Raw genomic sequence first — 23717 nt, forward strand, 5'->3', positions numbered from 1 at the left:
CAGAGAGCCTTGAAGGGTGAGATCGAGAGTCTCCCTTGGTTGCTACTAGTAAATTAGTTTGGGATAACAGGGAGATGAAAATGACAATAAAAGCAGTCAATAATAATAGTTTACCCATTTGAATATTAATTTCTCATTTAACAACAAGCACTGGGTCAGGCCGTTCTAAGGAAGGTTCAGCAGCTCAAGAAAGTCATCAAGAACCCAGCTTCTTTTTGTTTTTCTTCTCCGCCCTCCTCTGCCTGTTGGCCATTTGACCCTATGCATGAAACCTCATGACTCCAGGATGGCTTCCAGGGTACCAGGTATCCGATTTTTTCAAAGGAGGCAGAAAGGGTAAAGAACAGTCACAAAAAGTTTTCTTTGCTAAAAGATCTGAGTCTAAAAGCATGAGTCTTCCCCCAGAGCTGGAGAAGGAAGGACCTCCTTCCCACAGGATCAAAGGATACCCACAACTTCTTGACAATGAAATTGGGATTCTGTTAGCATGAAGATAGAAGGATGGTGATGGGACATGGTCGAGAGGAGCCTTGCTACAGAGCTCTCATCAAGGCTGCTTTAATTGCAAGGAATCAAAATTGGACTCGTGTTCATTCAAATGAAGAAGTACAGCTTTATTATAAGGCTGGGATCAATAGTGAATTTCCTCCTGGGGACAGCCAGGGAACATAAGTGAGTGGAACAGGTGTAAGGAACAACAGGGAAAGGGAAGAATTGTGGCAGAGTGAGAAGCACAGACCCCCTCCAAAGGGGACATCTATTGCTCACCTCTACCTGATTTTGTTGCATGGTGGGAGCTTCCAATTTCCAAGACTGGAATCTGGTTTTTTATATGAACTTTCCCAATTTTAGTATGTTGGATCAAAAACATTTATGCGATGTGTGAGCCCATCAATTCACCTGCGGGCCAAGTTTCACTGATGGGTTGCCAGTTTGCACCTCTGAGAAGTTAGAAAAATCTCATAAATAAAGTTCAGTCTGGCTTCAAAAATGAAACCAGAGTGAGGGAACCACCAGAGCCCAAGGCAGCCCCCTCTCTGGAGCTGTGGCCTGGTTCCACCCTCCTCTACAGACTGGCTTCCTTCTGCCTCCTTATGGCTGCTGTACATGCTTAATCATGCGTATGGTTTCCCTTCACCCTGACTCAGCTCTGCAAACATATCTGACTCAGTTGTTCAGGGCACCACTTCCAAATTCTCAAGAGAGGCAGCTGATGGGACCAGATGAATGTTGGTTCCAGTCTTGATCCAACGAAGTTGAGTCAGGAATGGGTGGATTCAAGAAGTGGCTTTGGCCGGCCCTTTCTGGAATCCACAACAACATGTATGTCAACTCTTGTGTCTGTTCATTATAACTTCATCATGGATCAGGGCATGTGGTCATGGCATGTGGTCAGTATGCATGGAGCATCTACCACATGTGTATCAGGCATGCTACTCAATCCTGAGGATCCAGAAAAAGAAGAAGACATGGTCCTTATCTTCATGCACTCATGGTGCAGTGGGGAGAACAGGCATAAACTGATCACTGTGATACAGGACAATGTGAGCCCTAACGGAAGTATACAGAGAGTTGTGGGAGGCGTACAGAGCACCAATCCGAAAGCCCTTTCTCACTCTTTAAAGATTCAGTGGTTTCAATCAGACTTTAGTCATTGGTGGTACAATGCCGTATTCTGCTTCCGTGACATTTAAACATATAGATATGTCACATACTCACGATTAATCAAGATACTCAATGATGAACCACTTCAAATCCCCTTCCCCCCACCATGCCAGAGAACAGAACACTTTCTAAATTCATCAGAAAGAAATTCCACTCACAATACTGTCTGAAAGAGTAAAATTCTTAGGGATAAGTTTAACAAAAGGAGGGCAAACCTTTTACAAACTGTGGAACATCACTTAAAGGAATTGAAGATTTGAATAAATGGAGAAATAGTCCATGTTCATGGATCAGAAGACTTACTATTGTTGAGGTGTTCATCAATACACACCCACCAAATTGATCTAGAATTCATATGGAACTACAAAGGATGCAGAAGAGTAAAAAAAAAAAAAATCTCACTTGAGAAAGAGGAATAAACGTAGAAGACTCACACTTCCTAATTGTAAGACTTTTTACAAAGCTACAGTAATCAAGATAGTGTGGTACTAGCGCAAGGATAGACATAGATCAATGGAATAGAATTGAAATTCCAAAAAATACACCCATATAGTTATGGTCAATTGATTCTCGTCAAAAGCGCTGAGGCGATTCCACAAGCAATGATAATATTCCCTAAATTCATCAAGCTGCCAAGAATTCATCAAAAAATATGGTCATAGATCACCTTCAGGAAGAGAGCAGGAATGGCAGCTGAAGGGAAGGTGGAGAAATCAAGCCTTGCTAAACCTCCTCCAACGTCACGTGGGTTGGGGAATGTTCCCCATGCTCCTTCTGCTCTGAATTTCAAGCAGAATGGAGTGGAAACCACATTGCAAAGAGGTTCTTACCATTTACAAAGAAAACAGGAAGGGTGTAGGGTGGACTTCCGGGCCCCTGTATTTTTTTTTGTCAGTTCACTGTCTTCTAAGTTCCATGGGGTTCCTGCTTGACCACCTAGCCTTGACTGGTAGGGGTTTCTCTCCCTTGGGAATTTTAGATTGTCATCTAAAATGTCATCACTTTGGCCCAATACTGAATGCTGTGTTCCACTCCCGGTACTGGGAGATGCCCCCAACCAATCTTGGGCGAGACCCTAGACTTGACCCAATGAGGCTCTGAGGAGGAGGGAGCTAGTTCCTTCTAAAGGAGTCAAGGGAATACTCAGCAGCTTCCTCCATAGCTGGATCTTCACATCCCAGCCCGGGATTCGGTGTTGTGCACTGGTTGGAAGTGGGGCACTTGAATCACCCAACGCCTGGCTCTCGATCTCCTTCCTACTCCTTCCTAGCCATTGGCCAGAACTGCCTCTCTGTACCTTGTTCACCAGTGAAATGGGAATGGGAGCTACTTTGTGGGCAGGTGTGTGTGTGACTGCACATTACACGAGTAATGTGTGCAAGAGTTGAGTACTGATGCCCAGTGAGAAGGCAATATGTTTTAGGTATAATAATAATAATAATTAATAATTTATTCTTATTCTTATGATTAGGATGGGAACTCTAACAGATCTTGGTTCCCTCACTCTCCTTAGCTCAGCATCAGTCAAAATCATGGCAGATGCTTCATGGAGACCCCACCAGGTGGCACAGCGTGGAAAAGAGCAGATAGAGATGGCATGGATGTAGACGGCATGATGTGGGCCAATCAAGACCTCGTCACAGCACATAGGGTGCCACGGGTCCCAAGTGCATGAAGGCTTCCTCCAGGTTCTGGTCTTTCTCAAAAACCCAGACAGATGCAAATTCCACCCCAGAGCCTGATACAGATAATTAGAGATAAAGTAGCTAAGGTGCCCTCTAGGTTCACTTAAGGCTTTCAGAAACATCCGGAAGTCTGTTTATCATCTCAGAGTGTACCAGTCAGAACAGAAGAGATCATTAAATCTGCCCCTAAACAAGGATTATGCTTGGTGAGTTCAGTCCCTTGTGTGATGAAACCTCTGGCGGCCCCTCCTTAGGGGTTACTATGGGACCATTCAGCAGGCCGCTGATGCTGTTGGGAATCCCGGATGTCAAATGGGTATCATGTTGTTAGTTCAATGCCTTCCCTCTTCTGCCTCCCTGCACTCCAGCTCTGCATATGACTTCCTACAATGAGATCTATCAAAGGCTTCCCTCAAGTGCACTCTGTGGCATCAGTGCTCTGGGCAAACAGGGTTCCATAGCTAAATAAGTTTAGGTCCGGATGAAAGAACATCAGTTAGATGTCTTTGTTGCAGGACTTTTCAGATCCTTTTTAATATGTTAATGTAATTTGTCCTCAAGTTACCTAATCTCAACTGTCCTCAATTTTCTGCTGGCCCCTTTGATTTTCTGAGCTTTCCTTTCTTCTGAGGACTTAGAATGTAACAGCCCCCAGCTGTTCTTTATTCTGTGCATCCCGGAGTGGGTAGAGACGCCTGTGATCAGAGTGAGTCCCAAGTAGGGCCCAACTTGCCTCCGTCTCATCTTGTGCTTCTTGCAGAAAGGAACCAGGGTAGAATTGGAGGGTAAGTGACAGCTGGGGAGGGGGGCAACATTGATTGGTTGGCTGAGGGGTATGGGGAGTCCTTGGGGCGGCAGTGTTTTCAGAGGTGCGGTGGTGGCATGCTGAGCAACTTCCTTTCTTCTAGGATCTTCCCAAAGAGCTTGGTGGCCTCCATGGCACAACCCCAGTGGATGGTGAGCCCATAGCCTCCATGACCATAGTTGTGGATGACCTGGGAGAGGCAAGAGAGAAGGTAGCCAGGAGGGCCGTGGAAGACTCAGGAGCTCCCTGAAGAGTTCTGGGGAAAGCCAGAGGGCACCAGAGGGACTTTGAGTTCCCTGGCAGGATGGTGGGGCCCCAAGAACTCCAGTAAGGGGACTATTTGGGGAGCTAGAGATCGATACTCTAGGCTCTCTTTTGCTTAGAAGATGGACCTGCTTTATACACTCAGCATGGGAAAAGTACAGTCATCTAGAACTTGAGGTCAGGGATTCCCTCCCCCAATCAAATTGTTTGAAGTTCTCTAAATCACCTTTCTTGTTTCCATCCTGCTCCGGAATGCCAAACCTCTTGTGTTAATAAATAGACTCTTCTACCCACCTCGGGAGGAAAGAAAAGCCAGGACATCCTACAGGGGGTACTCTGGCTAGCATGCTAATTTGTCCCAGGGACAGAGGCAAGACCCCTGGGGCCTTTTTTAAAGCTAAAACCATCAGCAGGGAGTCTGACTCCATATGTGACCCTTTGCTCTATATGTGTGTACACAGGCATGCAAGCACATACACATCCCATATACACATATCACACACACACACACACACACACACACACACACACACACACACATCACATCCCCGGCATAACGGAAGAAGGAGGACCTACACAAGGAGGATGGCATTCCTGTGGCGACCCCAGCTACCACCAGGTCAGGTCAGTTCCTTAAGCCAGGGCATCCTCTGCCATCTCAATAAGCCCCCTTCTTACCCCAGAAGAAGGAACATGAAAGAAGAACCCCAGAAGGCTGATAGAGCAGCGACAAAATGGACATCTGCAAAATGGCTCTGGAGTCAAGTTCAAACCACCTCCCAGCCATGCCCTTCACCAGTTGTCTGATTTAGCCAAATGATTTCGGGTCTTAGATCCCTATTATCCTCACCTGAAGCGTGGGGAAGCAATCCCTGCCCCAAAGAGCTGGAGGAAAGATTCAGTGAGGTCGTTGGACCACAGGCTTTGACAAACCGAGGTGCACTGTCCTCTCTGTAACCTTGAATAAGTCTCTTATCATCACTGAACCTCAGTTTCTTTACAGAGGAGGGAAGTTTAGCCAGCATTGTCCTGTTCTGCCAATAGGCTATGTGAAGCTGGATGTCAGGGAAGACTGGAAATTCCAGAGCCTATTAGGGGTAGGAAAGGACTTTGCTTTCCTTGTCAGGAGAACATACCTCTGTGTTTAAAGATCCAAAGTGAAGCCGTTCTCTTTCTAGCCGAATTTGGGGGCGTACTGGCCGGAGGCCAGTAAATTCAGCAACAATTTTGGCATCCTGGAAAAAAGATGTTAAGAATTCATCTCTGGGTTTTTGTTTTTTTTTTCTGCTGCCATTTTTGGGTGATAGAGTTAGTTTTGGAGTCTTATTATCATCACCAACAAGAACACCATCACTTTCATTAACCATCATTACCATTACCACCTTTATCAGCCACCAACATCATTATTGTCACTCTTACCACGCCACTACCGGTTCTATCAATGACCCCATCTCCATCAACCACCACTACTAGCCACCACCATGATGTCAACAATCCTGCATGAATGAGCACATTCATCACCATCATCACCACCAGGGTCATTGTCACCAACAGGCAAAGGAAAAACCTGAGATTTCAAAACACACAAACAGCAAACACTGAGATTTCTAGGACAAATGTATCTGCTCCTTGTGCAGACAGACTAAAAGTGTTTTTAGGGATGTCACCTCGAAAGACAGCAACTCTTAGTCAAGGATCAATAGGGGTCACCAGCTCACAGTAGGACTTCCTTGTGCATTATCAAATTCTAGTGAATTTCACAGACCCTTGCTGGAATAAATCTGCCCAGTTATCCCGGGGACAGTGTCTTCCCATCCTCAAGGGGCCTCATGATCAAGCTGCCAAGACCCTGGTCTAGGGTACTGATACCCCTCCCCACCTTACCTTCAGTGTGGGCTCCAGTCTGCAGCAGCCTTCCCAGATGGTTTTGTGGTCCTGGATGTTGTTTACCTCACTCCAGTTCCCCAGCTGGAAGATTCCTCCCAAGGTCACTGCCTGCATCCTAGGTAAAAGTGACGAGGGTCAATGACGAAGGGACATGTAGTCTTTGAGGTGAATGGGGGCCATTGCTATGTTCACCCTTCCAGCCATCTCTACCTAAATCCCCATGACCATCCACATTGTCATCCTTGCTAACACCACCATCAACACCATTGCAATTGCCACTGTCATCAGCACCCACCACCATCTCCACTGTCATCATTAATGTCACTGTCAACCTCATCATCATCTCTTCCGATGCACAGCATGGTGACTATAGTTAACAGTACTGTATTACATACTTGAAAATTGCTAAGAGAGTGAATCTTTTTTTTTTTTAAAGATTTTATTATTTACTTGACAGAGATCACAAGTAAGCAGAGAGGCAGGCAGAGGTCGGGGGGAAATCAGGATCCCCACTGAGCAGAGAACCTGATGCGGGGCTTGATTCCAGGACCCCGGGACCATGACCTGAGCAGAAGGTTAGGCTTTAACCCACTGAGCCACCCAAGTGTCCCAAGAGAGTGAATGTTAAATGTTCTCACTACACACAGGGAAATCATAATTATGTGACATGATAGATGTCTTAGCTAATCTTACTGTGGTAATCATATCGCAATATATACATATATCAAATTGTCACATATGTTGTAAATGTTCACCATTTGTCAATTATATCTTAATGAAACTGGAAAAATGTCATCTATGTCAACAACATCATCTTCACAGTTGCCTTCTTTGCTACCATGAATATGTCATCACCATCAACCCCATTCACCATTTCCACCATCAGTATTCATGTTGCCATTGATAATGTCATCTCTGCCACACCACTAACGTTTTCATGAAGATAGAACAGCCCCACTTAACATTAATGTTCCAGTCAACATGAATTAACATTGCCTTTGTGTTTGTCATCTCCACTATACATCATCATTGATGGCATCTTCTCAGTCAGCACCAGACACTGTCTACACTCCCAATCACTGCCATCATCATTGACATCCTCATCAACACCACGCCACCCCATTAATGTTAGCACTCTACCATCCTTGTCCCAATCCCCTGTGAACTTTCCCAACAATGACAGTACTATCTCCACTATCACCACTATCTCAATGACATTGTCATCCCATCAACACGTCCATCTTCTTCACTAACATCATCACCTCTCCCATTAATACCATCATCACCAATCACCCAGATCCCTATTTCCACCACACTCCTGTTATTTCTGTTCACATCTTCCAATGTCATTGCCCTCACACCCACTACCCTTGTCTCCAGGATCACCACTCCCGTTGTCCAAAAGCATATTCAAGATGGAGTCCAGTTAAGGCTGAGTCCTGCCTTTCCAGAGATTTAATGGTTCATCCTCACTTAGAAAACATTGGAAGAAAAAACCTGCAGGGACTAAGCAAAGGGCCTGGGGTTGGCAGGATGGAGAGGCCATGAAGGTGTCCCTTCTTCTGCCCTAAGATGTCAAATTCTTACCCTGGGATGATGTATGGGGACTGGTAGATGCCTTTCTCTGGGTCATGGGTGAGAATAAAGTGCTTCATCCAAGGGGCATCCACCTATTGATTGAGGGCAGACAAGTCTCATTAGAGGAGTTGGATCACTGGGATTCCCTGCCCTGCTCCCCTGTCTGCCTAGATGTTTTGACAAGTGTGGCAAAACCCATTCCTCAGCACTCCACTGACCCCTGTGCTCCAAGTCTGCACTGACTGCTTGCCCTTGCAGGCCATCCCTGGTCCCTGAGATATCACACATTCTCACTTACATGACCACAGAAAAGCCCAGCACACATGAACAATATGCATACACATCAGCCCACATCAGGAACACACCAACACTCATACAGGCACCCATATACACACATGTCCACAAATGGGAATCCTTCACACATAGGCACACATACACAGTGAAGGTAAATGTGGGATGATGTTTATAAGACACAAGCTCTTAAACCAGGTTGCCAGGGTATCAATCACAATTCCACAACCCACTACCATGAGAATGTATGCATGTTACTTAATTCCTCTGTACTTCAGTTTTCCCATCTGTAAAATAGCAATGGCTATACGATAGATCTCATCTCAAAGGGTTCCAGTAAGGATGAAATTAATAACACAATAAAGTGCTCACACCTGTACCTGGTACTTAATAAACACTCTAAAATTGTTTGCTCTTTTTATTGTAATACAGGAATATGCAACTCCTACATAGATACAAACACATACATGCATGCTTTGCTATATTATGAAAAAAAAAACCCCAAAAGAGAATGTTTGGAGGGGTTATCTTGGTCCTTCTTATTTCTTTAATATGTCAATTGCCCGAAATCTGTGAGGCTCCTCTAACAGATGTCCCCAACACATCCTCTATTTTCACAAAGGAAATGAACAGGCAGCTACAATCTCTCTGTCAAGAAAATCAGTAGGTTCCATCCCTCACCTTCACACTCACCTTAATAATTTGTCCCCGGCCTGGCTTCAGTAGAGGGTCTGGCTGCAATGCCCCAGCACACACCCCGGTACAGTTGACAATCACATCAGCACCATCTCTTGCTACCTGACAGCAATGAACAGAGCAGGTGGCATGGGACGGGGGGAGGGCCCTTGAATCCCCTGCATCCTCCTTCCCTCCACCCTTCACCCTGCAGCTCTGCCCCCTATGGAACAACAGGGAGGGGACTCAATGAGGAATACAAGGAACAGACTCCAGATCTCCACTCCACCCACTTACCTGCTATGTGACCTCAGAAATGTCCTATCACTTCCTCAAGGCTCATCTGCCTTCCCTATTAAGTAGGGCCGGTAATATCTGTTCTTAGGCTGTGTGAGTATCCAGTGTGACCCTGGATGTGAAAGTGTTCAGCAAGGAGGACTGTGGAGTGGGGGAAAGCTTCTTGGGACTTCCCAGAAGAAATCAGATGCAGAGATAGTTCTCTTCCTCCTCCTGACTCCTTTTTATTTCATTATCTTGCCTTCTGCTCTGCTGAGGCATTTTCAGAAAGCATGTGGGAACCCCAGGCTCTGTGCAGGTGTGGGATACTTGACAGTTCAAGGGTATAGCATCATGGGCACCCAACCCCCCAGACCAGTGCCAGGGACTCCCCTCACAGGGCAGTCATGGGACATACACATTGTAAGGCACTGTTGTCATTCAAGAGACAGTAGTTGCTACAATGGACTGTGAGCTTCTTGAGAATAAGGGGCTGTGTCTGAGTTAACAATGTATCCCAAGTGCCCATTAGGACTCAACCTGGAGTAGGTACTCATACATAATGCTAGTAACTATTTACCAACACCTTCACATGCCAAGCACATTCTAGGTGCTAGGATTGAATGAAGACTTGCAACAAAGCTCCTGGTGTTGAGCCAGTGCCTGATGGTGATAGCTGCTACTATCATTGTTATTGATGATGGTGTCACTCTGGAACCAAGTCAGCTAAGAGCCTTGACTTTGCAGAAACATTAACTCTGATTTATGTAGGAGGCAGCCAAGTATCTGGAACTCAAGAGTGGAGTGCAGCTGATACTCGTAAGAGGCAGCTAGCTCTCTGGCACTAAAACCCATGGAGGCTCAGAGGTAGATTAGCCCCTAATGTCCACCACTATCTTACCACCCCTTTGTTCTAGCCACCATCAAAACAGAATGCTTGAGTCCCTGTGTGGTTGAAGAAAGGTCTAGAGACAAGAACAGGCCTCGAGGGGACCCTGGGAGTCTGATCAGGGGGCTCCCAACCCAGCAACAGGAAGCAGAGGCCTCCCCTCTTCACCTTTCTCCCACATCCAGCCCCTTCCAGCCCTTCAACTCACCTCCTCAAAAGACTCTACCTTCCGGTGGAAGAATTTCACTCCCCTCTCAGTTAACCTGGGGGGATCAGACACATCAAAAAGCCCAGTATTCAGTTCTTTGTCCCATCTCTCCAAGAAGATGGCATGGTGGATGTTCCCTCAAAGAACCTGCTATGGATGTTAGTCCCACAGGATGCTCCTTGAGAAAATGGCTGTGTAGTCATATCAGATCAATTCATAAGCACCTTGATAGACTAGTGGTCCATGAAATGTCCCTTGAGAAACCTGAGATGGCCCAAGCCCCTTGTCAAGCAGATGGAGATGGGAGAAGAGCTTTGGTGAAGGTCATACAGTGAGTTAATGATGGGATTGGGACTTAGACCCAGACTTCTTAGTTCAAAACTCTTCTTACTACCACCACATTGCTTTGTACCATCAAAGAGAATGAGATGCAGGGTGGCGGAGGGGCAGAGTTGGACCAATGCTAAAAACCCCTTCGTCAGAAGCAAGGCATGAGGAGGAAGGTGGGCTGAGGACATCCACCCCTCCCTCAAAATGTCCCAGAGGAAAAATAACTGTCATTTTTAGAGATGTAAAGAAACATGAAAAGAACAGGAAATAAATCCTATGAAAGGTGAAGCATAACTCCAGGACTATTTCCTAAAGATAGAAAAAGTGGGGTTTTTAGTTTAGTTAGAGACTGGATAGGAGTCACAGTATCCTAATGTTAGGAAAAATAACTATGATTTAGTGCAATGATTCCCAAACCTGGCTGATAATTAGAATCACTAAGGGAACTTCTTAAAACACAATTTTCTAAGTCCCACCCCAGAGGATCTGATTCAGTAGATATAAAGTGGAGTCCTGAAATCTGCATTTCTAAAACTCTCCTCAGGTCATTTGACAAAAACTGCAATCCACTCTAGATTTTTTAAAAATCGTAATAAAATAGTAAAACATAGGAAATATATAGAATCTTCCTTAATACTAATATAAATATAAATATGTCTCTCAAGCTAGTGTTTACTAATTTAGAACACTGCAGGATTTCTTTTAACATCATGAACAAGACAGAGACAATGACTATCCCCTGTATTAGTTAACATTGTTCTGGAGGTAATGGCCACATCAGTTAGACAAGAAAAAAAAAAAAAGGTATAAAAATAAAAGATAACTTGTGTTTTGCAAATGATGTAAATATGTCTGGAAAACTTAAGAGAATCCATTTAAAACAATTACACAAACACTATGGATTTTGGTGAGGTCAATAATAAATATCACAGGTCAAGAGCTGCCCAGGTGGTTTTGATGCCCCATCAGATATAGAAACCATGGTTTAGTACACAGAGGTGATCATAGCCAATGATAGCTCCCACCAAGACTGAGCTCTCCTTTAACATTTGAGGTTTGTAAATACAAAAACAAAAACAAATCCCATGAACAATTGTCTGTAGACACTCTGGTCCTTGGGAGGTGCTTTCCTTAAACCAAAGTTGAAATTCTTACCTTTCAGTCAGCCATGGTAGATACCTCCTCCCCTCCACAATCAAGCTTGTGTTGAACCAGCCATAGCTAAAGGCAAAACCAGGCAAGAGAGGCGATAAAGAATCAGAATCAGAATGATATTCAGACTTTCAAATAGAGGTAGGAAGAGTCTCACTTTGGGGGACCCCCAAGTGTAGAGCCAGGACCACTGAGTGAAGTTCAAATGAGGACTGGTTTTCAGCGCAAAGAAAAATTTTTTATCAGAAAACCCATCTCTGACATTGGGGTGTGCACATGGAGACTGGATGTGCATTCTTAGAGGGGATTCAGGTATGGGGTGGGGTAAGGGGAGGGCCAAAGAGACATCAGGCTGCAAGAGAAAGAATAGAGGTGTTTGGAGTCACACAGACTGGGTTGGAATCCCATTTTGGTTGCTTGGTTGTGTGACCTTGGGATGTCAGCCTCTCTGTAGATCTGTCTGAATCATGGGACCACAGCCCCTTTGCCCCTGACAACAACCTCACCTATAATCAGGGAACATGTCTAACTCTCTGCCAGTCAGCTTCCGAAATCCCAGAACTGTGTCCTTCCAGGAAGGATCCTGCCAAGAGAAGAGAGAGGGAGGAACAGGAATGAGAGGAAGTGAATTGAAAGTTGTCCAATGTGTACCATGTGTAAGGTGCCTTTCCAAGTACGTTACTTATACCTATCCATTTAATATCCCCAACAATTCATTGAGATATATACTATTTTTATCTACATTTTCACAGATGGGCCAGCTGAGACTTAAAGAGGTTAAGCAACTTGTCTAAAGTCACACCGCTAATAAACAATGGAGCTGAACCAACACAGTCTGGCTTCAGAGTCCATGGCCTTAACCATGATGCTATACGAAGGAAGGGTAAGGTGAGAATAAGGCTGAGGGCAAGTGATAGGGTAAGAGTCAGAAATAGGACAGAAACCACTGACAGTGAGGCTTATACCAAGGGTGAGGGTGGGAGGCAGCAGAGCATAGAATCAGACAACCTGGTGGAGTTTTGCGCCTCCCCACAGACCACCTTGAATTCTCTTAGACTTCCATTTTCTTGTCTGTATCATGGAGTTAATAATCACTCTTGGTCCCATGGAAGAGAACAGATAATATGGGTGATGCCCGTCGCCCAGTGCTAAACATTGACTCAGCCTTAGAGAGCTGGCCTGGGTTTCTGGACGCCCAGCCAAAACCATCTCCTCGAAGCAACTTGAGAACATCCCCCAAGGCTGTGTCCTTCTTAGCGCATTGGGCACCATGGGGTCCCAGACAACCTGGGTTCAAATCCCAGGTCTATCATGTAAGAGATTTGTGACTTGAGGAAGTTACTCCATTTCTCTGAGCTTCTATCTCCTCATTGCACAAAGAGGCTAATGATAGCACTTTTGGTTAATTATGAGAATTAAACAAGTCACTAGTTGTAAAGTAGTTAGCACAGGGCCTGGTACAAAGTAAGGCTCCTGTGTCATGATGAGTGTTTTAGTCTCTCTTGGTGGAAAGTCCTGGCATCTCTAGGGGCCCAGGCAACCTTGTGACTTCAGCATGAAATCACCACCAGTACAGAACGTGTCTGGATTTGCCTCTACCAAAGGCTAGTTCCCCTGGTTCATCAAAAAATTCTTTGGTCTCTGCCAATTTAAGGACAAAATCAGAACCAAAAATAATTTTATTTATTTATTTATTTATTTATTAAAGATTTTATTTATTCATTTGACAGACAGAGATCACAAGTAAGCAGAGAGGCAGGCAGAGAGAGAGGAGGAAGCAGGCTCCCTGCTGAGCAGAAAGCCCGATGCGGGGCTCGATCCCAGGACCCTGGGATCATGACCTGAGCCGAAAGCAGAGACTTTAACCCACTGAGCCAACCAGGTGCCCCAGAACCAAAAATAATTTTAAAACGGAAATAGAATTTAAAGGAAACCTGATTTGAATGTAAGAGATTGTCATCTACAAGGCTCAAAGTACTCCCTAGAGTTGGGCTCCCAGCTCTGGCCTGTGATCAAGGACACCTCACTCACCGGAAATGCTTCACGGAAGAGGTTGTAGCCTGAGATTAGGGCCAGGCCCATGTTTGCAGCGTTGGGAGAATGGATGTGGCTCAGGAGATAGTCGAAGGTCTGCCGGTTCCAATGCCTGGAAGGATCCCGCAGACTCTCGGTCACCTAATACCCCGAGCTGGATGAGAAATCTCTTAGGGTTGGCTTGCACTGGGATTGTGACCAGGCTGGTGGGGATAGGTCAAAATTCAGAAACCCACCACGTTCCCTTCTGCAATATCTCAAATGCTTATGGGTCTTCCGTATCCCCAGACTTTCTAGTAGTTTTCCCCATTGATAGGAAAGAGAAGGTAGGAAGCAAGGGATAATCCAGCACAACCATTTGGAGCCCACTTCAGCCTTGGGATCATGTAGCTGCAAGTTTAAATGATGGCTTCGGCCCGCTTTGAGATCTGTCCCATAATTCAGGCTCACTCCAAGCACTCCCCCCTCCATATAAATGCCAGCAGGAGACCTTAGCTTGCTGCTCCCGAATACTTTCCTCCTCCTCTTCCTGGGCACAGAACCTGGCTACGTCTCCTCGGCTCCCATGCAGCCGGGTGTGGTCACGTGACTGCACTCCGCCCAATGGACCCTAAGACTGCACACGTCATCTTCATGCTGTACTCCTTCCAAAACCAAAGCCTAGTGACATCAGAAGGCAGGTACTGTGGCCACATGAGAAGCCACAGAGGAGGACAGCAGAGCTGTGAGATGCAAGGAACACGGGCCCCTGAATTGCCACCCACTGGTCAGGAACATCAGTTCTAGAATTTATGGGAGAATGTAACTTCTGTTTGAGTCTTTACACACTTGGGGATTCTTTCCTGAAGCAGCCAGCAGTTTGCAGTTTCTAAACAGACAAAATAACCTTTGCTACACCTGGTTATCCACCTACCCAAACATCCACCTGGAGGATCCTCAGATAGTTAAAACTAACATTACCCTATGATCCGGCAATCACACTACTGGGTATTTACTCAAAGAATACAAAAACACTAATTCGAATGGGTACATGCATCCGGTTCATAGCAGCATTATTGGCAATAGCCAAGATACGGAAGCAGCCCAAGCATCCGTCAATTGATGAATGGGTAAAGATGTGGTCTACATATACAATGGACTACTGCTCAGCCATAAAAAAGAATGAAATCTTGCCATGTGCAACGACATGGACAAAGCTAGAGAGGACAATGCTAAGCGAAATAAGGGAAAGACAAATGCCCTATGACCTCACTCCTATGTGGAATTAAAGAAACAAAACAACTGAGCAAAGGGGAAAAGAGAAAAAGAGAGACTCTCAACTGTAGAGAACAAAGTGATGGTTCCCAGAGAGGAGGTGGGGGGGGGTGCAGGGAAATTGGTGATGGGGATGAAGGAAAACACTTGTGGCAAGCACCAGGAATTCAATCCGTGTAGTGCATACCTGAAACTAATGTAACACTGTATGTTACCTAACTGGAGCTAAAATAAACACATTTTAAAATTGTTAAATAAAAATGATTGTCGCGGGTGTCTGGGTGGCTTAGTGGGTTAAGCCTCTGCCTCCAGCTCAGGTCATGATCTCAAGGTCCTGGGATCTAGCCCTGCATCGGGCTCTCTGCTCAGCAGGAAGCCTGCTTCCCCCTCCCCCTTTGCCTGCCTCTCTGCCTACTTGTGATCTCTCTCTCTGTTAAATAAAGAAATAAAAAATCTTAAAAAAAATGATTGTCGCAATGGGCAAATTCAGGGGAGATACATTTCTATGCTGTTAAATACAGCCAAGAGACTGTTAGAAATGGCAATTGGAATGAGTTCAAATAAACCGAAAGATCTTTTTACGAATTCATATATGGAAAAAAATACGTCTCCAAGGGCAAAATTGCCCCCTACTGTACCCAGTATCAAGGACTTTAGTGCATTTTGTCCTTCTTTGTAATGATTGCTGGGATTCGAAGGGCTCTGTCTCCTTTTTTTCTTTTTTTTTTAGATTTTTTTTTTTTTTGAGAGAGAGAAACGAGAGAGAGAGAGAGAGAGAGAACAAGGAGGGGCAGCGGCAGGGGGAGAAGCAGACCCCCCACTGAGCAGAGAGCCCCATGTCCAGCTCGATCCCAGGACCCTGAGATGAAGACAGCCACCTAAATGACTGAGCCACCCATGTGCCCCCAAAGGGCTCTGTTTCCTATTAGCCCCTGGAGAAATCAGATGAAAATAACCTTTAAATAAATAAACTAGGAAAAAATATCCCAATATTCCTGACCCATCCATGCACATGGCATCCACAGCCACTCAGTTTATAGGAGGCATGGAGGAAAGCCTCCATTCATCTAGCACATAGTAGGGCTTACTATTTAGTAGTATTTTCTTCTAAGCCTTGACAAGGCACTTTTTCTTTTTTTTTTTATGTTATTTTTTCAGCGTTACAAGATTCATTGTTTATGCACCACACCGAGTGCTCCATGCAACCCGTGCCCTCCTTAATACCCACCACCAGGCCCTCCAAACCTCCCACCCACCTCCCTTCCAAAACCCTCAGTTTATTTCTCGGAGTCCCCTGTCTTTCTTGGTTCATTACCCCCTCTGAAGTGTCAAATCACTTCTCCTCTCCTTCACCCAATGTCCTCTGTGTTATTACTTATGCTCTGCAAATAAGCAAAACCATATGATAATTGACTCTCTCTGCTTGACTTATTTCACTCAGCAGAATCTCCTCCAGTCCGATCCATGTTGACACAAAAGTTGGGTATTCATCCTTTCTGATGGAGGCATAATACTCCATAGTGTATATAGACCACATCTTCCTTATCCACTTGTCCGTTGAAGGGCATCTTGGTTCTTTCCATAGTTTGGCGACTGTGGCCATTGCTGCTATGCACATGGGGGTACAGATGGCCCTTCTTTCCACTACATCTGTATCTTTGGGGCAAATACCCAGTAGTGCAATGTCAGGGTCATAGGGAGGCTCTATTTTTAATTTCTCAAGGAATGTCCACACTGTTTTCCAAGGTGGCTGCACCAATTGCATTCCCAACAAGGAGCTAGTTCTTGCTAATGGGAACCCTGAGAGGGAGCGTCCCCTCTTCGAATTCAGCCCCTCCACTCCCCCGGGCCGCCTTCTGGGACCCTCACTCACACTTCCTGTGGGTTGCTGGGGTCCGAGAGGTAGGCCTGACAGAGGCCAGCAGCCACGTCGCTGTTGGTGAACGGGGTGAAGCGGTCCGCATAGACCTTCACATCCAGCAAGGGCAGGACCGAATGGTAATGCTTGTGGATGCACAGGGCAGTGGAGAGCCCAACGACACCTGCTCCAATCACCACCACGCGCATCGTGCCAGCCTACAGGGAGGAAAGGTTGCAGTGTGCCATCACCACCATCGCCGCTGTCCCCTGAAAGCTTGGAAAGTGCCAGACACCGCCAAGCGTTTCTACACCTGATCCTCCTACTGACCCTCAGAAACAGAAAAATGGAATCACAGAGAGGCAAAGCACCTTGTCCAAGGTCACACAGTGGGTAAGTGAAGCAGCTGTGATTGGCGAGCCTTGCCCAAAGACCTTGCCCCAAGCCAGGAACGTAACTAGGACTGGAGAGTTTTCTGGCCAGCCACTGACTGGGAGGTAGCAGCGAGCTTCAGCTTCAACGCTGCCTCAACTCTGCCACCTACTGGCCATTGACTTTGGGCAGGATGCTCATGAGCCTTCACCTTCCGGGAAATGGTGGGGAAAAGGACTCATGCCTTGGAGAAGAGATGGGACTTTTAACTAGATGGCCAGTGTGAAAATCTCAACATAGTGTCAAGTGTGAAAGAAGATGTTTACTGACATTTGTGGAGCACCTACTGCGTGCAACCCCAGTGCTGAGTACTTCTCCCCACGTCCTTAGGAGGCTAGGGCTGGTATTAGTGGCCCCATTGTTCAGATGAGGAAAAAGAGGCTCAGAGAGGTGAAGTAAGTTACCTGAGATCACACAGCCAGTAAGTGATGCTGCTGGGATTTCATTTCAATTCAAGAAAACCCAATGTCCACGTAGGGCACACCTACTATGTGCCAAGCTGGGAGCGAGTGGGTGCAGGTCTGACTTATAGAACTCAGGTCTTCCAGCACACCCACTCAGGGAACACCTCGGTGGCTGGGCTGGTTGGGTCCTCAGAAGTTGAAAAGGCCTAGCAGCTTTTGACCTTGAAGCTGCTTGGGCCCTGCACAGCAGGGAAATACGCTGTGGGCTCCTGCTGAGGCAGAACAAGAGGACTTTTTATGCCCGGAAGGGCCAAATTCAACTTTCCCTCCTCTACACTCACAGCCCTCTTCCCACAGACCGAGCCTCCTGGCAACCCGGTGGCCCTGAACGGCAGGACATTCTCAATATGGCCTAGTTTTATAAAAGGGGAAAACGGCTCCAGCCCACAAGAACTGGACTCCGTTGGGGTTTCAGCAGCCAAGTTGGAGATAAAACCAGGAAACGGAAAGGCATTGCTCATTGTCCTTCCCGCTGCGAGGCTTGGTTGCAGGGGCAGACCCTCTCAAGAACCCCTAGGCTCTTCCCATCCCTCCTCCCCACTATTTTGACTTAAGAGATTCAATATCCTCTTCTGTAAACTAAGAATGACCTTGACCTCACAGGGTCACCCTAAAAATGAATCCACTAGCCTGGCGGAAGTTTCTGGTGTGGCCCTTGGCACAGAGTAGGCCCTCAGTATGTAGTGAACTCCTTAGGTCCCACGGCATCTTGAAGATAACAAGGGAAAGAGCACCGAGGGAAGGAGAAGAGGAAGAAGGGAGAATCAAATCCGGCTTCACTTCTGACTCTCTGTGTGGCCTTGACCAAGTTACTTCCCCTCTCTGGGCCTTCGGACTCTCTCTACGAAACTCCGGAGAGTTGACCACTTTTGTGCATTAACAATAAGAAGGCAAGAATAGAGGGCTTTCCTGTAATTTCCAAATACCCTGAATGAATCCCGGAGGCGGTAGTAACAGCCCAGGATGGGGGTCAGACATACAAAGGTTCATAGCCTGGCATCTGTCCACATCAGCTGTGTGTCCCTGGGCAAGTCGCTTAACTCAACTGAGCGAGGATGACCAATTTCCTCCATTTCTCAGGACTGAGGATGTTCCCAGGATGTGAACTCTGAGAGAAAACCAGGGGAGTCCTAGGGCAAACAGGGCTGAGTTGGTCATCCTCACTGAGGACTTTTAAGGGTTAACAAAGCTTCCTGCCCATTGTCTCCCTACCAGAGTATCAGCTCCAGGAGGACAGGGCATTCCTTTTTTAAGGTTTATTTATTTATTTGAGAGAGAGAGAGAGAGTGCACAAGTTTGTGGGGGGTGGGGAGAGTACAGAGGTTGAGAAGCTCAAGCAGACACCCTGCTGAGCCCAGGGCCTGACATGGGGCTCGATCTCACAACCCATGAGGTCATGACCTGAGCTGAAACCAAGAGTCAGACACTTAACCAACTGGACCCTGGGCAGGGTTTTTTAATATACTGCCCTATCTCCAGGGCCCAGAATAATGCCCTGCCTATAGCAAGGACGAATGAATGAATGAATGAATGATTCAAGTTTTTATGAGACTCAAAAGAGAAAATACTGGTTAAGTGCTGGGAAGCTCATAAATTACCACAGTTGATTTTCACCATCCCAGTTCACAGGGCAGAGAGAGGAAGCTAAGTTATTTGAGGTCATAACAAGGGTTGGAGGAAAAGTGGGGTGTGAACCCCACTCTGCCTTTTCCAGGGCCCGAGTTTTTGTTGTTCTTGTTGTTTTTTCCATTCTCATGCCACCAGCAAAGGATGGAGAAAAAGAAGCTGCTTCTAAAGGGGAGGTTGTGAGGGATGAGGAAAGCGTGAAAACCCTCCAGAGGTTTCTAGGCAGGGAGAAAGAGGCCTCGGACAGAAGCAAAGCAGGCACACTGCCTGTCTTTCAATAACCAGGCTGGTCAGGTGTGTCAAAGCCTCTGGTTAGGAGCAGGAGCACGTGCCGAAGAGAAGAGCTTGGGGTCACCCAGAACAACATCTGGAACAAAATGGCCAATACGAACAGGGACAAGTTACAGCGTGGGACTCAGTTTCTCCAGCGGGTAAAGTTCTAAAGATGAGTTAGACATTGTCATGCAGATGGGGAAACTGAGGTCCAGAAAAGCGGAGGGACTCAGCCAATGTTGTATTTGTGATAAAAGGGTTTGTGTGGTCTTGGGATGAAAAAGTTTCTGTAGGTTGAATCAGGAAAAGAACGGGCCATACAGAGACGGCAATAAGCCTGCTAGTATGTTCCAGTCACTGCACTAAGAACTTTATGTGCTTTTATCTGCTTTCATCCTCTGACAGCCCTCGGGGTTATCATTCCCATTTTCCAGATGAAGCAAGTGAGGCTCAGACACCCATGAGCAGCAGAGCCCGTGTCCCTAAACAACACCAAGAGAAGCTGGCAAATCACACTATTTGAAAAAACATCCGAGAGCTAAGCGGGTGAACATAAAGAGACAGTATTTCAGGGTCCTGCATTGAAAGAACCCATACCATACAACGTGCGTGTGAATTCTTAGCGTGTTGCTGATAGGCACAGACTCGAGAAGGAAGAATGTTTCTTAAAGCCAATCATCTTCAGCTGCGTGAATCTAATCTGATACTATTAGAGCAAATTGTGCGTGTGCTTTTTTTTTTTTTTTTTAAGATTTTGTTTATTTATTTGTCAGAGAGCGAGAGAGAGCGAGCACAGGCAGACAGAGTGGCAGGCAGAGTCAGAGGGAGAAGCAGGCTCCCTGTGAGGCAAGGAGCCCGATGTGGGACTCGATCCCAGGATGCTGGGATTATGACCTGAGCCAAAGGCAGCTGCTTAACCAACTGAGCCACCCAGGCGTCCCTGTGCGTGTGCTTTAAAGCACAATATAAACGCGTGACGTTCTTCCACGAAGCAGAAGCCGAGCTGTAGGATCGGACAGATCCAGCCTCCGGTTAAAATCATTCATGCATGTGGATCATGAACTTGGGGACTGGCATGCACACGGCTTGACTGCTAGGTCAGCCATTTCTTGCTATTGCTGGCGTTCCTGTTAGTGTGGCTTTTCCTGTGTCTTATGCCCTTACTTCAACCATGCAGGCTCGGGATGGGGAGGGGGTACGTTCAGGAAGATGCCGAGGTTCTCACATTTTTCTGCGTGTGTGTGTGTGTCATTATAATGTCTCTGTCAGCGTGGGGCGGGAGGGGAATTTTGGGCGTCTGCCCCTCGCCATGCACATGTAGGCTCAGTACAGATGGTCCTCTTGCTTTCTCCTCTCAACGGCTCTGGGAGGTTTTACAGATGTGGGGCTGAGATTCGGGGAGAGGAAGTCACTGCCAAAGTCACACAGCCAGTGTGGGACAGCACTGGGACCTGGACCCTGCTCTGGGCTTTCCACACCGTGCTAGGTAACTATTAGCCAACAGGCGGTAAGGCGGTAAGTGGGCACCTGACGCTTTCTGCTTGCTTTTTAGTCTTGTGTTTGTTTGCTTATAACCTCCCTTGTCCCTCAAAAAGAATTTAGGGCAGCTTGTGCCTTTGATTGCTATTTGTGTGTAGCAAAAAAAAAAAAAAGAGAGAGAGAGAGAGAGAGAGAGAGACTTGTTACAAAAAAATCGGGCAAGGTATTTGACTGAACTAAATCAGGTTGTCCCATACGGCTACTTCTTTTGCCGCTGATATTTTCACAATTTACCTTTAAAAGGAACAGATTCAATAAATGCTTGACAAGCAGGCTACCAGCTCCCTGTCCCCAAATAATAATGACCATTTACTGAGTACTTGCTACATGCCCAGTTCTGTGCTAAGCTCTTTCTGTTGATCACCTCTTGATATTCAGACTAGCCCTGTAAGAGGTGATTATGATCCCCGTCTTCCAGAGGAGAAGGAGATCTGGAGAGGTGTAGGCACCTGCCTAGCCACAGAGCTGTCACCTGCCTTGAGCTCTGACATGGAGCCTTCTCCTTGGCGCTGGGAGGACTTTGAGTCCCGGGGCACCGCCACCCCCACTCACCTGGATTTCCAGACTTCTGAAGAGACAGCTGCTGTAGACGCAGGATCTTATCTCCTGAGGGGAGCCTCCTGATTCTGGGGCGTCCTGTCCTCAGCCCTCTGCCCCCAAATTGGGACTGGAGCTAAGGGTCAAAATCTGGAGTTACGGACAGGGCACAGCAAGGGGCGGGGCTTGGCACTGTGCTGCTCACAGGCTGGGAGACCTCCCCTTGCTCCCCTCCTTCTGGTCCCTGAAAAGTTGCCTGACTTTTCTGGCTGATCCTAAGCCTCTGGGGACAGCCCTCGGTGGGGGGAGTGGGGGGGGGGGCGGGAGGGCTGATGGGGACAAGGAGGTCTGTCTCTCGGGCCAGCTGGAGACGATCTTTTCTTCCCTCTTCCTGCTGCCACCCTGGGGGAAGGGAGGGTTGTTCCCTGGGCCACTGTGAGCCTGGTCTGCCTGGCAGCCCTGTGGGGAGGCCACAGATACAGGACGGGGCCTCCAGCGGCCAGCCGGCCAGCCTAATGCCATTCTTGGATGCTGGATGCCCGAGGCCAAGGAGAGACTCAAGGCAACGCCTGTTTGGGCCATAAGGATGCGTGGCTCTTTGCTGCCGTATCCCAGAGACACGGGCGGCAGAACTCCAGGTCCCTCCTCTGCCAGGGCTAGATGTGGAGTTGTGATTATTGGAGCCAAAGGATTACCAGGCACCTACTGTGTGGATGGGGAGACACGGACTAACCAGCCCCAAGTCAGGCATCCCTTGGGTCAGCTTTGAAGATCCAACCTCCACTTCCCTGTCTTCAGCATCATCGAATAAACAAGTGAGGATAAAATAAGAAAATGCATAGAAAAAACTTAGTGCACAGTATTTTTCAATAATAACTTTAATTTTTAAATTTTAAATTTTTTCTTTATTTGACAGAGATAGAGAAAGAGCAAGCACAAGCAGCGGGAGCAGGGGAGGGAGAAGCAGGCTCCCCACCGAGCAGGGAATCTGATGCGGGGCTCCATACCAGGACCCCAGGACCATGACCTGAGCCAAAGGCAGACACCCAACCAATGGACCTACCCAGGTGTCCCTTTTTTAATAATAATTTTTTAAAAGATGGAATGAACTTTATTTTTTACTCTATATATTTCTATTTCAATTGAATTTTTAAAATAATAGTCATGTATCACTTTCATATCACATGACCTTGTGTCCCTAATTCCTTTTGCCCCTAGTTCATCATGGAAATATTTTAAATTAACAGTTAATTTAAAGTTAACAGAAATTCACCAGATAGCTTCACGTGCCCGCCAACTCTTATACCAGCAACGATGTATATCTTATAAATTTCAGTATGCCAGTTTTATGTATTATTTTTTTTAAAGGGTTTCTTTTTAAGTGATCTCTACACAGGGCTCAAATTCCTAACCCTGAGATCTAGAGTCCTGTTCTCCTCCAACTGAGCCGGCCAGGAACCCCATGATGTGACAGTTTTAAATACTTTGCCTGGATTATCTCATTTTTTAAAAAGTTTATTTATGTATTTATTTCAGAGACAGTGTTCACAAGCAAAAGCATGAGCTGGGGGTCGGGGGCAGAGGAAGAGGGAGACAGAGAGGCAGACTCCTCACTGAGTAGGGATCCTGATACTGGGCTTGATTCCAGGACCCCGGGACCATGACCCAAGCCAAAAGCAGATGCTTAATGGACTGAGCCATCCCAGGTGCTCTGGATTATCTCATTTAATCTCACAATAGCCCTATACACTAGGGGTTATTATGATCAGCCCTCCTTTCAGTTAAAAAACTTGTTCCCCATGTCCACTCATGCTAGACACACAATTATCCCCATACCCAGGAACCCCGAATCTTACACACATCCCCAAGAAAAATTAAAACATGCCTCAACCAAAAAGCTTGTACAAGGACATTCACAGCCCAGAAGTGGAAACAACTCAAATTATCTATCAGCTAGAGAATGAATGAAACCAGTGGTAGAGTTTTCGTACAATT

General features: G+C 46.5%; 1 protein-coding gene across 3 annotated transcripts; it reads right to left on the reverse strand.

Moving 5' to 3' along the window:
• Window positions 1-593: 593 nt before the first annotated feature.
• DAO (D-amino acid oxidase) lies at window positions 594-21901 on the reverse strand. 3 transcript variants are annotated; one of them, XM_059140047.1, is made up of 12 exons: window positions 21738-21901; window positions 17688-17956; window positions 16867-17069; window positions 13737-13851; window positions 12212-12288; window positions 11709-11774; window positions 10224-10278; window positions 8869-8973; window positions 7894-7976; window positions 6304-6421; window positions 5556-5654; window positions 594-4345 (listed from the first exon to the last, which is right to left on the reverse strand). In XM_059140047.1, the coding sequence occupies exons 3-12, from the start codon at window positions 17058-17060 to the stop codon at window positions 4214-4216; spliced, it is 1044 nt and encodes a 347-aa protein (XP_058996030.1). In that variant the 5' UTR covers window positions 17061-17069; window positions 17688-17956; window positions 21738-21901; the 3' UTR covers window positions 594-4213. The 3 variants fall into 3 exon arrangements, with proteins under 3 accessions (XP_058996030.1, XP_058996029.1, XP_058996028.1); XM_059140046.1 differs by having other exon boundaries at window positions 17688-17959; XM_059140045.1 differs by lacking the exon at window positions 17688-17956 and having other exon boundaries at window positions 21738-21897.
• Window positions 21902-23717: the final 1816 nt, after the last annotated feature.

Source organism: Mustela lutreola, chromosome 11 (assembly GCF_030435805.1).
Source record: "Mustela lutreola isolate mMusLut2 chromosome 11, mMusLut2.pri, whole genome shotgun sequence".
Lineage (NCBI taxonomy): Eukaryota > Metazoa > Chordata > Mammalia > Carnivora > Mustelidae > Mustela > Mustela lutreola.

What these genes read in the sequence shown, in the direction of transcription:
- DAO (XM_059140047.1), bottom strand. Translation starts at nt 17,060, where the DNA reads ATGCGCGTGGTGGTGATTGGAGCAGGTGTCGTTGGGCTCTCCACTGCC. An exon ending in CCCAGCAACCCACAGGAAGT is followed by an intron (nt 13,852 to 16,866) that starts GTGAGTGAGGGT and finishes GGATCCTTCCAG; the next exon opens with GCATTGGAACCGGCAGACCT. An exon ending in GACTGGAGCCCACACTGAAG is followed by an intron (nt 5,655 to 6,303) that starts GTAAGGTGGGGA and finishes TCTTTTTTCCAG; the next exon opens with GATGCCAAAATTGTTGCTGA.